At 44.5% G+C, this 16,223-nt stretch overlaps 1 protein-coding gene across 1 annotated transcript in view; it reads right to left on the reverse strand.

Moving 5' to 3' along the window:
- hivep1 (HIVEP zinc finger 1) overlaps window positions 1-16,223 on the reverse strand; it is a 48,664-nt gene that overhangs the window by 12,715 nt on the left and 19,726 nt on the right. The window contains exon 3 of the mRNA XM_084079666.1: window positions 1,275-1,328. Within this exon, the coding sequence (XP_083935792.1) occupies window positions 1,275-1,328 (54 nt within the window). The remainder of the gene's footprint in view (window positions 1-1,274; window positions 1,329-16,223) is intronic.

The raw sequence follows: 16,223 nt of genomic DNA on the forward strand, positions 1-16,223 counted from the left end.
CTTCAGATATGCTCATAGGCCTGCGTCCTGCGTCTCTGACGCACCATATTGAAAAAGGACGCATTCACGGCACCCTCGTTGCGTCCATGGGACGCACTACAATTTAGCGGAAATTACCGCGGATTTGAAGGCCATCCGTGGATTTCAAAGCCGTCCGCGGATTACAAGGCATAGTGCAGGAAACAAGAAAAATCTCGGTAAAACACCGCCGTATGGAGAAGTATTCTCACTCTGTCTCAGGGCATTGCGAGCTGCTGCTAGAGGGAGAGAGTGAAAGTGCTGCGCAACTTACAGCCCAACTTCAAAGCAAGTTAACGATGGCTCGTTGACCCCAATTTGACCACTAGGCAATCAACACTGAACAGCACTAATTAATGGCAGCTGTGATTCTTGTGTCTTTCCGTGCAGCCAGATATCAAATAATTCCCTGTAGAGCAGGGGTCTTCAGTGTTTTCAGGCCAAGGACCCCCTAGTTGAGAGAGAGATGAAGCAGGGACCCCCTCTATATTGTATAAAATTGTGTTTCAGATAAACTTTTGCTGCTCTTTTTTCCCTTTACACACCTATAACTCCAAAAATAGCCGATCTACAAGCTCACAAGTGTGAGCTTGTAGATCTGCTATTTTTGGCTAAAGTTCTCCTCAGAAAAGGGATACTAGGATTCAAGTGGTTAATGTAAAAAAAAAAATCAAGTACTACAAGTACTACAAGTACTAGTTGTCGGATTTGGAATTGTGTACTTTTCTTTCAGATACATGTTCTACATGAATATAACCATATAAGATGAAACACGAGTTAAACGCTGTGCATTTTTGTGGGACCCATAAAATGTCCCTGGGACCCATCTAAAAGACCACCCTTGCATCCCAGGACCCATTGCATTGAAAACCTAGCAACATCACTGTTACTTGAAAATACTGAGTAAAGCAAGCATATAGGGCAATAATAAAAACATATAAAATACCTTAAAACAAATAATAATAATAAAAAAAAAACACTATGAAAGATAAATATGCAATATATAAATATACACATACTATTGGACTACTAACATAAAACAAGCTTATTTTTGTCTGTGAATGCTGAATAAATGGGACATTTTCTAATACAGAGCTTTGAAACACAATTGCTGTATGGCAAAAAGTCAAATTTTACTTTTCAGACAAAAAATGTATATATTTCCCATAAATAATGCAATCGCACAGAAAGTGAAAGCATTCCCATTTCCTCTTATGAAAATCTTGCTCATTGATCTTTATCGGAAGGCTTCTTACCTTTCTGTGTGCCTATGGGATCTTTGAGTTCTTTCTGTGCCTCCTCGATTTTATCTGCAACACAGGGAGAGATAGCATTTTCAGCACAGTGAGCTCAGCAGATGTGAAGAGATGGACGCCCCGTATCGAAGGCAGTGAGCACAGAATGTAACTAATGATACTGGTGGATGCTTCCCACACTGTTGCAAGGCAGCAGGATGAAGGTTTGTCTAATGAAAAACAGACGTTCTTCCATGGCAAAGGGAGTACACCGGAGCATTATGGAAACTACCATAATTATGAACAGGGCACTTCTCAGTGCATCCGCAAGCATGCACACAAACACGCGGTCTTGCAAAGCACGCAGTGACATGTGTGCGCACGGGCAAACATGCTTATAGCTTGAGTATGGATGGTAAATAACACAGGTCACTGGTAAACAAGTCAATACAGTGTTCGCTGTCTCCTTATTACTAAGCCGGCTCAGTGCTTATCCACAGATCGATCTGCATATTTGAAATGCTGCTTACAACCCTTGGGAGAGATCAGTGCAGTCCATTCAAGGCGTTTATATGCAACAAAGTAGAATCTAGCAGGTGAGGAACCTGTTTCATTACGTGCCATATGGATGTGTGGGAGGAGACACTAGTGCTTGGCAGTGTGCTGCTGTAATCAATTTTAATTATATAAGCAGGCATAATGTGGCCCGCATGAGGTATATGACGTGCATCGGATAAGAGAGGGGCGTTCGGGAGAGGGGCGAGTAAATGGCTCCGTTTTGCCGCTCCTGCAGAGCGTCTGGCCGTGGGAGGAGGCAAGAGGGCGCATGCATGGGCCTGTGCTTGTTTAGACGCACACAACTGCACACACACAGATAAATACAAACAAATGCACATACACACACATGGTGTTCACACTATATGTGACATACCGGTGCATCAACACACGCGTGCATTCACATCAAACAAACATGTAAGGAAGGAGAAACATGGGTGGCTGACACCTAATTTATGCTTCATCATATGACGGTGTTGCTTAGAAAGAACTAACAGATTTTCAAGCATTTCTTTAGTCATTTATGGTGAGCAACACCATTGCATGTTGAAGTATGAATTTGGCTTAACCGAGATACTGTACATAACAGTACTGTACTTTGTTTCCGTCTCCTCTGCCCATGGAAACAAAACAAAAGCCATTCCTGTGCCCTACACATAACAGCAACAAAAAAAAACAGAGCCTCAAGGACCTGTGGTAACAATTTTGTCCTAGATTGCACAAATGCAAATTGAGGGTGAAAGAGGATGTTCTTCTGTGGTTTCCAAATGGCAGCTTGCTGCCGGGAATAGGCCACTCCACAAGGAGGAGGACGGGGAGGGGGAGAGGGGGGGGGGACCCAAGCAGGCCATGGATGGGGTCAGTGGATTATGTCATCCCGAGTGTGTGTTACTATAGTCACACCCTGCTCCATCTCTCTCACTATCAAGAGGCACACGCCACAGATTACATAACGCGTCCCCACCCCTGCGCTGCTGTGGAGCAAAACAAAGGCGCCCTCCCTGCAGAAACACAGCGACCAAGACACACGAGGGGGAGTGGGCAAAGTCTGTGTGTATGTGAAAGAGAGAGAGGAGATAGACGCAGAGAGAAGTGATACAGAGAAGTGAGAGAGACGGGTCTCTCTGTACTGTATGTCATTTGGCAGCGTGTTATCCTGTGTGTGTGTGTGTGTGTGTGTGTGTGTGTGTGGGCTGTATGTTTGCATATAAATGACCATGTGAACTGAAATCACCCTCCGACAGAGGAACGGTGCAGGCTGTGTTTTCTTGGCAAAGACATTGGCTTGGTATGAGGCCAAAAAGAAAGTATCAGTAACCTTGAGAGTGTATCTGAGCATACATATTCCAGTGGCCTGCACCCTGCATACCCCCACCTGCTCCCTATAGCTCAAATGCTCAGCCATATACCTCTACATCAGAGTCATGGCTTCTTCCTCATGTTAAGTATACACTAGATTATGTTATTGCAGCCCAATTGGAGATAATAAATGCTTTTTCAGTGGTTAGGAGCTCTGGGGGATTGGTTTTCACTTGTATATGCTTTATTGTTTACACAAGTCTGTGCATATGTCTTGTATTAGAGACCACGCTGGCATGCACTGGAAAGTGATTACTACCCAACAAAAATCGTATTAGTGGCTATGTATGGTGGGAGAGCACTGTGTAAGCTATACATCAGGTTGCACCCATTACATAATAAACCACAAACGGGACCTCTTTGTGCTGAAAGACAACCATTAAGTCAGCACCACTACGCTCAAATTTAAATGTACAGCAAGCTCTGAACCATAGAGGGCAACAAGGAACAGCAGGAACCAACAGACCGAAAAGGACATGAAAGGCAAAAAGGCACATAATACAAAAGTTATTATTATTGTTGTTATTATTAAAAGGCGAGGCGGCCCTCTCTCTGCCCTTTTGCCTTGGTAAATCTGAAAGCGTTCCATCAGAATGGTGGAGTTCGAAAGACAGCAGGGAATGATTACAGGGTTGTTCATATTTCCCTCATTACGGCCGGAGGGGTTGCTGTTGTTATTACTGTACAGCGGTTATGAAAGGATTCTGGCCAGCGTTTAGAAGAAGGTCTTTTATGATGTGCTGTCTGAGGTGGTCAGGGTGACAGCTACATATTTCACCGCAGGCGCAGAGACATTTATAACGCAAGCTTGAATGCATGTAATTGTCCTGTACCCAGGGGAAACAATAAAAGGAATGTAAATAAATGTTGTGTGCGCGGCCTGTGATGAAAACCAGAGTTCAGTTAAGAATATGCTCAGTGACCATGGAATGCAATAGCAAGGAGAGAAAACACAGTTGGAGAGTAATGAACTCATGAAGCTTTGCTTAAACGTTTGCCAACAACTTGACTTCTCACAATTGCGGTCTGAAACTAAATAAAGAAAACTTTCATTTCACACAGCGCTCAAATAATTTGAGGAACTCTACACACATCAAACAAGTGTGTTGAAATGTTTCAAATGGCGCTAATACCAATTCAATCTAGTATGAATTGATGATTACCATGCTCTTTCAAACCCCATTCCAAACCCCTTGCCTAATTTTAAGAACGCACGATTGTAACGTTTTCCTAAATAATGAATGTATCACACTGTCAATACATATACCCAACTATTAGAGAAGAATAATTCAGATAAAACTTACAGCACCATCTGCTTCTACAGATTGCAAGAAAAATGCATCTGCTTCTAATTACACCATTACAAGCAGGCGTAGGATAAACAGCAGACCCGTTACACGAGAACAATGCGGCTAATGATAAATGAGCACTTATTTCTTGATGTTACATGTGTAAGCTGAGTATTGCCCTTGACAGCCAGGCAGGTGTTGTGGTAATGGTGAAGCGGCGCTAGGCTGCCCTGTACCAAGAGTGAGCAGACAGGGCAGCCTAAGGGCAGAAAGATCAGCCGCAGAGGGGTGATTGATGGTTCCTAGAGCATCCTTTACCTCCTTTTCTTAACCAACATCCCACACCCCCAGCCTCTCTACTCTCTCTACCATCACCTCCCTGATCTTGCCTCATCTGCACAGCCATTGCTGCTGTTAGGAATCAGTGCAAATGGAGGGGACGCTGAGCCGGCAGAGAGAAACGGAGCACAGTGAAAGGCGAAGCAGCAGGCTTATGTGAGCCCATAGTATCAGGGTGGAGCACTCATGTCATCTTTGATCGATGCAACGTGATACCTGAGAATAAGCGGGGGCATGGCGGTGGGAGGAGTTGGAGTGGGTGGGGTGCATGGCAATTAGGCAGGGATCCATGGGCTGTCAGTCTCCCTGGTGGTGCTGTCATGACAACCGGGAATCTTTCAAGTGCCCTCCTGCAGACTCTACCCACACCCTCTCTCTCTCCGTCTCCCTCTCATTACTTGTCCCCAAAGGGACACAGTGAGTGATGTCATCACAGGATGATCAGTCAACTACTGTAGGGGTTCCTTCGGAAGGTGGGGAAAGCCATTTAAATGGAATTTTACACAATAATCTTCGAGGACAAGCAAGCACTGACACCCTCTGGAAAATGGGCCTAATCTAAAGCCAATTTTCTATACAAAACCAGGCCCCTGCTTGCATTATGAAGAACAATATTACATTACAGTTGTCCACATAAACTCGAATATGGAACTTGGACACATCTGCATAGCCCTGGTACAGACTTCTCCCTGGGCGAGGCATTAACCCCCACTCTGCCTACTGCTTGACTGTGTCAGCCGACCACAAGGCTCTAAGCACCCATCCACCCACACTGCCAGCCTGCAACACATCCACATTTTGCTCAACAGCCTGCCCTGCTGGGCCTCGCCATGCCAAATGGCACACATCAACGGTATAATGGTAGCTTTTTATGGCAGAGCACATAGCCCATATGCATGGTGTGCATGTGTTTCAGAAAACTTGGATGGCAGTCGTTGTTTGTCAGGCTAACACGAGAGGAGTGTTTAGCGAAAAGGGGCCTAGTTGTTTTGGTAAAACATCATCTGTGAGTTTATGGTGCAACGCAGCCACACATTGTAACACACAATGGCACTGATAACAAGCTAGGACAATGGCAATGGACCATGAACCGTGGACAGATGTGTGTCTAGAGCATCTCCATTGATCCAAGCACTGCACTAATCATGTGCAATGTGTCACTAAAAAGAGCTTCCTTCACGCCATGTTTAACGTACCCGCATATTGCATTATGATAAAGAGGTACTGTACAGGCGGCGGTGAAAGGTTCGGGTCGTTTGATAGTGTTAAACAAGCCTTTACAGGTTATGAAAAATCGTGTATAGGTAATACTCACACGCGCACACGCGCACACACACACACACACACACACACACACACACACACACACACACACACACACACACACACACACACACACACACACACACACACACACACACACACACACACACACACACACACACACACACACACACACACACACACACACACACACACACACACACACACACACACAGGGTGGAGAGAGGAGCAGTTATGTTCTGCTGGATGTCTGAACAGCAGCATTTTGATGTCTTGAGACAGAGGGAGGGCTTGATGTGCCAGCATGGTGATGGCTGCATTATGTAGAATGGCATATAGTACACAGACTGCTGAGAGAATAGGAGAGGAGAGTCAGTCCCCCCCCTCCCTCTTCCTTGTCATAGTGCGGGCGGTAGATGGAGATTATGTAACCTGAATACCTACACCAGTCCTGCTGAACACAGCTGCCACACACACACACACACACGCGTGCGCACACACAGTAATATCAATGAACCTGCAGTTGTTATGTCCATCTTTATCATGTTCAACTGCTGTCATTTTTATGTGGACAGAAAACAGAATCAATAATGATGCACCTTAGTGAATGAATACATGCACTCACTGAGCAGACAAAATTGGAATAGAGCATCGAAGTCTGCATCGCTAGAGGCCGCTATCCCCCTGGGCCATGGAGTCATTTTTTACATTAGAATTCCCATAGGGAAATCTTAGATCGCGTCATATAAGAACTGTGTTCCAAAAATAAACAAATCAGCCGGGCGATTTTACTCATATGGATATGAAGCATCAGCTGACGGTGAAAAAGTAATATCCAAAGAGTACGAAAATTCTCCAAACGCAGACGTTATCAAATCTAACTCAATATAATAAACGACACAGAGTCACATACTTGACGATATAGCCGGGTGGTTTGTTTATTTTTGATTCTTATATAAGATTTCCCTATGGGAATTTCAATAAAAAAAATATACTTCTGTGACCCAGGGGTAGCGGGCGTGACGTCAGGACTTCCGTACTCTATAGGAACAATATAAAATGTTATCTGATAAATGGGTTCTCTTTCCTGATTGGATGAAATTGGTGACCTAGCTGAAAATGCGCTGTTTATTAAATAGCTGGAGAGACAGGGAGACCCCTGTTACTCAACAAATACTCTCTAGCAATGATTGCTATTAGAATCTATTCTAGAGATTCAACTTTTTTTCTTTTTTATTGCAAAAAAAATATCAATTCTATGTCCTGGCGCCAACTCTGCAAATTCTAAACAATTAAAAACAGGTGCACCGCAAACGTCCGATGACTCACTGGAAGTCAGCTGATCTTATCTGCCTCCCTTTCCTGTGGTCAGTCAATGAAACATGCTGTGGCATTTTTTTTGCAGCTCTCAGCAGCTGATGTGTGCAATAATGATCTATATGGGCAACAGCCTAAACTGTTTATCTTAATGGGCACGCCCTTATAAAAACCAAGAAACCGGCACCAATGTACCACCTGGATTTTTTTAACCCGGGTCTTCTGCATGGGAAACCAATCAATTAACATTCACCCAAAAGGGGCCCGTGCCAAGGGGGATATTAGGCTTCTGGGGTACAGGACTACTCTACATAAACATGCACGCACGCATGCACATGTGAGCGCACAAACACACACCACGCACACGCAGGTAGATAGAGGAAATGAAGTGCCCTCTTCCTCCCCTGTTCCGGGCTATAGATGGCCGAGTCAGTCAGAGTGTTCCATGGAAAGCGGAGGAGGAATCCCCTGTTCTGCCACAGATTGAATGTCCCATTACCCCACAGTCCATCATCATTACCCTGCTTAGAGAGAGCCAGCGCAAAGTGACTTTCCTCCCTCTCTCTTACCACAAATTACACATTAACCTGGCTGTGCAATGGAGTGGCTTGATCCTTACCGAATAGACACTGAGAGATGGAGATACTGTAAGAGTGAAAGACAGAGAGATACATAGAAAGAGAGAAAGACAGACAATGAGAGAGAAGGACAGCGAGAGTGAGACAGAGAGAGAGCAAGAGATAACAGAGAAGTCTGACAGAAGTCAGACATTAGCACTAACAGGTGTGGTCGCAAAATTCTCAGCACAGCATAAATAAGCTCGGAATCTCATCCTTATTTTTTTATTCATGTATTTGTGTGGAGATCGGCTTCTGACTCCTAAGCATCCTGCCAGTTTAGGAGGCTAGTCTATGTTGGAAAGAGGGAGGAGAGGGAACAAGCATTCCGTAGACATGAGGCAAGTCTGGCCGTAACGCTCCGTTGGGAGAGACTGAGGGAGTGGGGTGTTTATGAGGGACATGAACTAGCATGGTGAATGGTAATGACACTGCTGTGTTGAAAAAATAATAATTAAAAATATATGAAAACAGATTAAACATTAACCTCTGCCTCAGGCAGGCAATGAATTATATGGCAAGGATACAGATCCGACCTGGACCACGACTTTTACATTCAAGTCACTCACTCACTGCAGAGGTTAGAGAAAGGAGACTGTGGATATAGCTGTTACAGTGGTTTGGTGTTATATCTGTATAGTGCGACTGCCCCCGCACAAAACTGTAGGTGGAAGAAGCTTCAGACTGGAGGCCACTGATTGTTTGGGCTGCGTGGGCACCCTTGTGAAAAATTGATATAACGAGAAATCCAATGGGCGGATAGAAGTGTGTGTGTTTCTATAGGGGAAGCAATGGTGGAGGAGGTGGTAAACATTCATTTAAGTGATGCATTTTCAGCTCTCGTCCAGGCTCATTTTTCTTCAAAATGTGGCCGACACGACACAACACATTGCCAAGTAGACGCTTACACTAATTTATGACGGTGTGATTATGCAGTCATTGAAACCACCACTCAAAAATAAAGCAAGGCTTTTCAGTGAACAAACACCCTCTCCTTTCTCATATACTGTATGTCAAGCATCCCCCTTGGGCATCAAGGCTGTGACACAAAACTAACAACAAGCCAGTGGTTCCACTGATGTGAACCCCGCGAATGATGGCCAGCTTGTATTGTCAAACCACGACTGGGCTTTGCGAGGCAGGAAGCCCATTTAATTAATTTCAGTATGAAAACACACTTCACGTGTGCACACGGACGGGGGTTGTGGGCTGCCACACAACTCAGACTGAAATAAAAATGGCACTCCATAATCATGTTAATTCATTCTAGATACTTTGCCTGAGGTTGCCTCGCCATTGCACACACAAGCTAAGCGCTTCATGGAAGCGGCCATTAGCCAAGGCAATTAGTATGAGGAAGTCTGCCACTCATTCTGATAGTCTCAGTGCAACCTTGTGTCGTTTCAGAGAGAACAGGGGGATTCGGATGTTTTGTTTAACCAAGCTTATACTTAAAAAGTATGTGGTTATACTTTATACTTTTTTTTGCTATAATGACATCCCCAAAATAGACACAAATTCAGCTCAGGAGGAATAACATACTTTATCAACTTTTAATGTTTAAGGGCAACCTAGTTGATTCCCCAATCCCCGGACTTGTCAAATCCAAAAAGTGTGAAAAGAACTGTACTCACAGCGACAAGAAGAATCACATTAAAAACATATAGCTGGCGCACTCTGCCCAGACTGTCCTGTTGTCCATTTGCTGATTGGTTACCGCGGCCACAGGTGATTGACAGCAGGTTGACAGCTGTCACTTCAGCTTTCGTCAAACTCATTCCTTTGGACGGTGACACAGCCCAGCCCCTCCCCCAGTCATTTAGGAACAGTCCACCTTCCTACACCCTCACCCAGGCCCTGGGCAGGGGAAGCCCTTGACAGCAGGGACGGCTGCAAATTGACCAGTGACGTCCTACTGTTCTGTCAAACACAGGGCCTCACAACAAGCATGTCACATGGTACATTGCTACTTGGTGTGTGTGTGTGTGTGTGTGTGTGTGTGTGTGTGTGTGTGTGTGTGTGTGTGTGTGTGTGTGTGTGTGTGTGTGTGTGTGTGTGTGTGTGTGTGTGTGTGTGTGTGTGTGTGTGTGTGTGTGTGTATGCCTCTCAGTAGACCATAGAATCTACAGGACAGAATGTTCGCTTCTTACCCCGGACCATCCTGATATTTCAGAGCACAAAAACTCAGCAAGTCCCTTTGTTTTTGAGAACAAAAAGGCAGCAGCAAAAACAACTATATGCCCGTATGTCAACACAAGCAGTCACAAGTCCCCATTTCCGCCCAATCAGCTGTGGCTCTGCAGTGTTTGGGGCGTTGCCGGCGGTTTCCTCTGAACAACGTGACGAGGAGGGGAATTCCTGTAAAGGCCCAGGAAGGGGGAGGGGGGGGGGGGGGGGAGTAGAGGACGAAGGGGAAGGGAGGGCCTGCCCAAACAGAGCAAAGGGGCGTGACGTCAGTAAAACAGGCTCGGGCACCCTCCAGGGGTTCCTGCTCTCTCTGTCTGTTTCTCCCTCTCTCTCTCTCTCTCTCTCTCTCTCTCTCCCTGCCTCTTCATTTGTCTCCCTGATGAGCCAGAGGGTGGGGGGGTGTTGACTACTGAGCTCTGCCAACTGGTGTTTGCCCAACAGCTCACTCATCAGGAGAGGTGGAGCTTGGGCTGTTTACTGGAACATGTCTAGTATTTTTTTTTGGCTTCTAAAGCAATAGCAAAAAACCAAAATCTTTTCCTTTGTCTTATCCTTGATTTAGCTGCTCGCCTAAATGTTTTTTTAGTCCAGTTGGAAGCAGGTCTCTGAACCGGTTTGTACGGTTGAAACGGGCACTGGAAATAAATTATATTTTACTAGGAGCAGAAACGAAAAGGGAAACATAATCATCCTTAATTGTTGTTTCTGTTAATAATATAATTAGCAATGTATATTACCAGTTAATTTTATTTTTTGTTCCTATAATATTTAACAATAATTAAGATTTCACAAGAAATCCCTCCCAAAAAAAAACTTAGATTTACATCACGTTGCGGCATGCCTTTATTGTATCAATGTGCGTTAGTTTTCTATCCCAGTTACAGATTATTGCAAGATAGAGTCAAGGTTGTGGAATACAAAGTCTGGAAACTGTGAAACTGAAACTGCAGGATGTTTGTGAATCTTGTTTTCCTTTTATTTGCCTGCAATAACAGGGTGATGTAATTCTGACTGAACATAGGAAAAACTAAGTTGTGAATAGGTAGCAGGGTAATGATCTGCCTGTTAAACAGAGAGACAGCTGTGACAAAACCACAGGGCCTCAGTCCTATAGAAGCTGTGGTCTTTGTGGTATTGTGGACTGTTACCATTTAAAAAGGGAGTGGAGTTGATATTTAAAGTAGGGGTTTCAGTCTTGTAGGGCGCACAGGGTGACAACATAACACCGCTGCCAAGATCAACACGAGCTCAGCGTGTGACATTATATAAGGACCATCGGCCAAGCTGTGAGCCAGAAGCTTAAAATGGCGCAAGCGTCTCCTTGGATGACACCGTCCGATACGTTTAGCCTCGCCGACTCGAGCCAGGCCACTTCAGAAAGGGAACTTCCTCCAGCATTATGTTTAGATTAGTCATTATGGGGAATTCTGAGGGCTGCACAACGCGCTTCACAGTTTAGCCACAAAATGAGCTCAGCCAATCGCAAATATTTACCAAGACCAGGGACAACAAACACTGTGACCAAGCTCATTTTGCAATGTCATAATCTGGTGATATTAAATAAATAGCTACCTTAGAGGTAATAACTCCATGGTCAACATCATGACCTGTGATTAAGCTACCTTAAAAACCCAGTATAGAATTGGTGAAAAAACTGTCTCTACTGCTCTGAAAGAATACACTTTACAGTAATCAGAGGGAAGACCCATTATATAAACAATGTGTTCCATGTGTTGGTGTGAATCTATTTTTGAACATGGGCGCGTGTGTGTATACATAATGCATTAACACAGAGTGGCGAGCACGGCGCTGGATGCGGACTCATCCCTGTGGGAACATCTCTGTTAATGACAGCTGAGCTGGCGATAATACCGCAGCGTGAATTAACTAATCCAGCTAGTAACCTCTAATGCCCTGCCCTCTGCGTGGCCATTAAGTTAATAACACCTACAAACACCAGGGCAATGCGCACGCATGCACAGAAACATACTCAGCTAGGAAAACACCCACATCTTTCACAATATCACTTGATCACCATATCGCAAACACTTCAGACTCCACATGCTGTACTCCAGTGGCTGTATATCAGTCGGAAACCAGTCTAAAAGCATATTAAAGGAGGACAAATGAATACCAAAGGTCATATGAGGAGTTTTAGACTGTCTTTCATTTCCATGTGTATTCAGAGAGGTCCCATCCAAACCCCTCTTTTCTCGCTGACCACGTCTCTGCCTGTGGTTGCGTATGGCTGTGCTCTGAACTATATTCAGCGAGGACACAAAGGCCACATTCAGATCTTCCTTTTATGAATCTGAAATGAGCTGCTCTTCTGCTCTCCTCTCGGCACGGGCCTTCTGCTTGTGTCAGCTCAGGGGACGGCTTAGAAAGAAAAAGAAGGGCTTTCAATGACGGTGACCACTTTGGTAAAGTGCTCAGAAATGTGTTAACGTTGTTCTGATGAACCCACAGCTAGAGGAGGTTGCACAATGCATTTCAGTTTATCCCCATAACCATGTATGCTGCATAGACAGAAGCAGTGACACAAACGCATGTATAGTCTTAAAAAAAATCCTTTTTGTATGTAAATAGGTTTGGCCCGGTTGATAGAAATCCCATCACAGTGGCACAGAAGGAACGAGAAACCATTACAATTGCGACACATTGTAGGAAAGAGACGACTAATTAGATCAGGGGCTTATGAGACTGGTTACAGTGAGCTACATGGAGAACAATAAAGGCAGGGTTGGAAACCTATACATTATAATGTGTATGGATCTGAAAGGTACATATGGATAGGCTGATCATTTTACAAAATACGCAGTCAAAATGCAGTCCCATGTTTATCACCCCTCTCTCTTTCCTCTCTTTCTCTCTCTCTCTCCTTCCCTCCCTCCAGACAGCCATCTGTTTTTCTAACTCATTTAGGGGGATACACAGGTTCACACATCCTCTATTGGTCCAACATGTTACCACTGTCCATGTATGGAAGGTACCTCAAAGAGGTACGGCATGATGGGTCTACAACCACTGGAGGATGAAAGGGTTAGACTTCCACCGGGAGGGGGGCCCACTGTCTGGTAATAAAACGGCGTGGAGTCGTGACATTTTAAGCTGCGTTGAATAAGAGCACACCCACTTAATGTCAACATTCTAGAGTGAGAGAAATGGCAACAGTATTACTGAATGTTTAAGGTTTAGACCAAATAGCATTTCATGTGATATAAGCAGCTAAAGGTCAAAGCCACCAGAGGCAAAGTCCATGCATGTTAGTGTGGTAGAGATGGATACACAGTATCTCAGCATTCATTTATCCTTTTGTAACTCCTAGAGTGTACAGATTTACATTTGTCCAGTCTTGGATTTGTGTACAATCTTGGATTTAACATTCCTGATTTTACAGCGTAGAACAGGGGTCTTCAACGTTTTTGAGCCCGAGGACCACCTAGCTGAAAGAGATGAAGCAGGGACCCCCACTACATACTGTATAAATTTGTATTTGCATAGATTTCATAGACCAACACCAAACCTCTTTGCCGAAAATAGCCAATCTACAAGCTCACAACGCATCACAGTGCGAAGCGTTGTGTGCTTGTAGATCTGCTATTTTTCTCTTCTCTTCAGAATAGGATAATAGGGTTCAAGTGGTTAATGCAAAAGGAATATCCAATCACACAAAGATTTGGCGGCCCCCTGTAGTAGCTAAGGACCCCCTAGGGGTCCCGGACCCCCTGTTGAAGACCCCTGGTGTATTAGAACCTGGTTGGGGGGGGGGGGGGGGCCTCCCGTTTCTCTCATTTATTTTTTGCCTTCTGCCTTCTAGCCCGCTGCTGCTGCTGCTGCCCACTCAACTGTCCTCTTGTGTCCATCACGTTGTGCACGTTTCAGAAGGGCCGAGCTATTCCACAGCCTACCAGCACATATGGCAAAATCCTGAGTTTTGATTTAACTCTGAAAGTGTAAAAATGGACTCCTACGGGTCCATTTCGTATAGTGCACTCAGCCTGTAATGCCCCAGTGCTGTGTTTTCCGAGTTCCATGCATGCAGGCGATAATGAGAACACCCTCGTCTCAGCGCCAAGATTCCCGAGTATTGTGAGCTGAAACGGCCGCCGTGGGAGTGGCGTTCCCGATGTGGGTGTGTCTGCAATATTAAGCTGACAATGTGCACAGATGACAGCCAATCAGCCATATCTATTTTTGTGTGTTCTGTTTGTAACTGTCATATTAATTATGCTGCTGCCTCTCTTGGCCAGGTCTCCTTAAAAAATGTTTTTATCTCAACGGTGATGACTATGCTGGTTAAATAAAGGTTCAATAAGAAAGTTTTAACAGGCAAACAAATATTAGACCCTAATTCCCTTTACTGTGGACACTATGCAGATTGAATAGGATGCACAGTCCAGTGTTCTTGTGGTGGGCTGCCCCTTTTCTTTAGGTCCAACTTTTTAGTCCATATAGGGCCGGTACTGCTGAATCCGCAGCTGTCTGTCAAACGTCCAAACCCATAAATAGTATTGCAGACATAGACATTACCTACCCACAAATTAGAGGCCAGAGAGTGTAAATTGGACCCATAAGTGTCCACTCTCAAGGGTTAAAGCTGCAATCCATAACTTTCCTATCGTATGCAGGATTTGAACCTGGGTCCCCCGCGAGCACTGAAATTCCCACTGTTGAGCTACGTTATGTTTTGACTTGGATGCAACACCTCTTGTCAACCAGTAGTGGTCCTACCCAACCACATAACGCTTTTATTCACAAACAAAAGTTATGGATTGCAGCAACAAACATTTAGGATTTCACTGTGTGTGGTCATCACCATAATCATCATTACGCATTGTTTCGTCCATCTAGCGTATTATTGAATGCAGAGATCAACGGCCGATTGTCAAAGACATCAATTGGTTGTGGTAAACAGTTCTGTGTCTTCTGGAAGTCCAGCAGCACAGCAATGGGTTAATCAAAACTGGCACAGATGTTGCTACCACTAGTACAATTAAAGAGATCATTATACAACTGAAAGAACCATAATGAAATTAAAGAAGAAAGACAAAGGGTGCCAGGGAAATCCTCAGTGTTCATTTATCCATAACTCTTGAGTGTGTATAAATGTAACCAAATGGACCCTCATGGGTACATTTATACACTCTCAGAGTTAAACGAGCACTGAGGATTTTACAGCATACGGCAAGTGAACAGTGACAGCATAGACTGAGAGCAAGCATTCGTGAGCATTCATAACCTAGTCCCCCATCAAACTGCTCTTCCGACGTCCTTTTAATAGAGGTGCCTAATGCCTATTAAGAGCTCAACTAATATATCCGTCTGGCTGATATATATGGCATTATTTGACTTTTTGTCTACATCCGTATCGGCAATTATGCAGCCAGTGTGTCCCCATGTTTAACCACTTTCAACTTGGTGTCCCTGTTTTGTGCATGTCATTATTGACATGCACAAAAAATGTCGACATTATTATGTCAACAATTTTCAAAAAATATCTCTGTTTTGGCAATTCTATTTTGTAAAAAACTTCAAAACAACGTTTTCTCTTGCAGATTGATTTGAAAATATCGGTCAAAACATCCGTTATCAGTGGGCTACGACTCCCCAAAATCGGGACTGGTGTCGGACTAAAAGATTTGGCATAGGTCGGGCTCTCCTTTTAATAGAGTTGCCTATATTCTTATTTGGAGCGATTAGGACCCAATGAGGAAACTGTGAGCCGGAGGAAAGCTTAAGTGAGCTTGATGATCTCATGGTGGGTGGAAGGAGTCAGGAGCACCTCCGCACGCTCCGCTCCTCTGCTCTCCGCTGAGCTCTGTGCTATCTCTGGACTTGGTTATTGCATAACCCCTCCAGCTCATCTCAGCTACGGTACATAGGCTTATCTTGTCCTCTTTGTCACACAAATGCGTCAGCTCCTTAGCCATGCATGAACACATGCCGCGGGTATGTGTTCAGTCTGAGCCAGGGTAAGGAGTCACTGAGCCGGGTCTGAACTAAGGGGGTTAGCCCCTTGA

Source organism: Gymnoscopelus microlampas (genome assembly GCF_963454915.1).
Source record: "Gymnoscopelus microlampas genome assembly, chromosome: 15".
In the NCBI taxonomy this organism is placed as follows: Eukaryota; Metazoa; Chordata; class Actinopteri; order Myctophiformes; family Myctophidae; genus Gymnoscopelus; species Gymnoscopelus microlampas.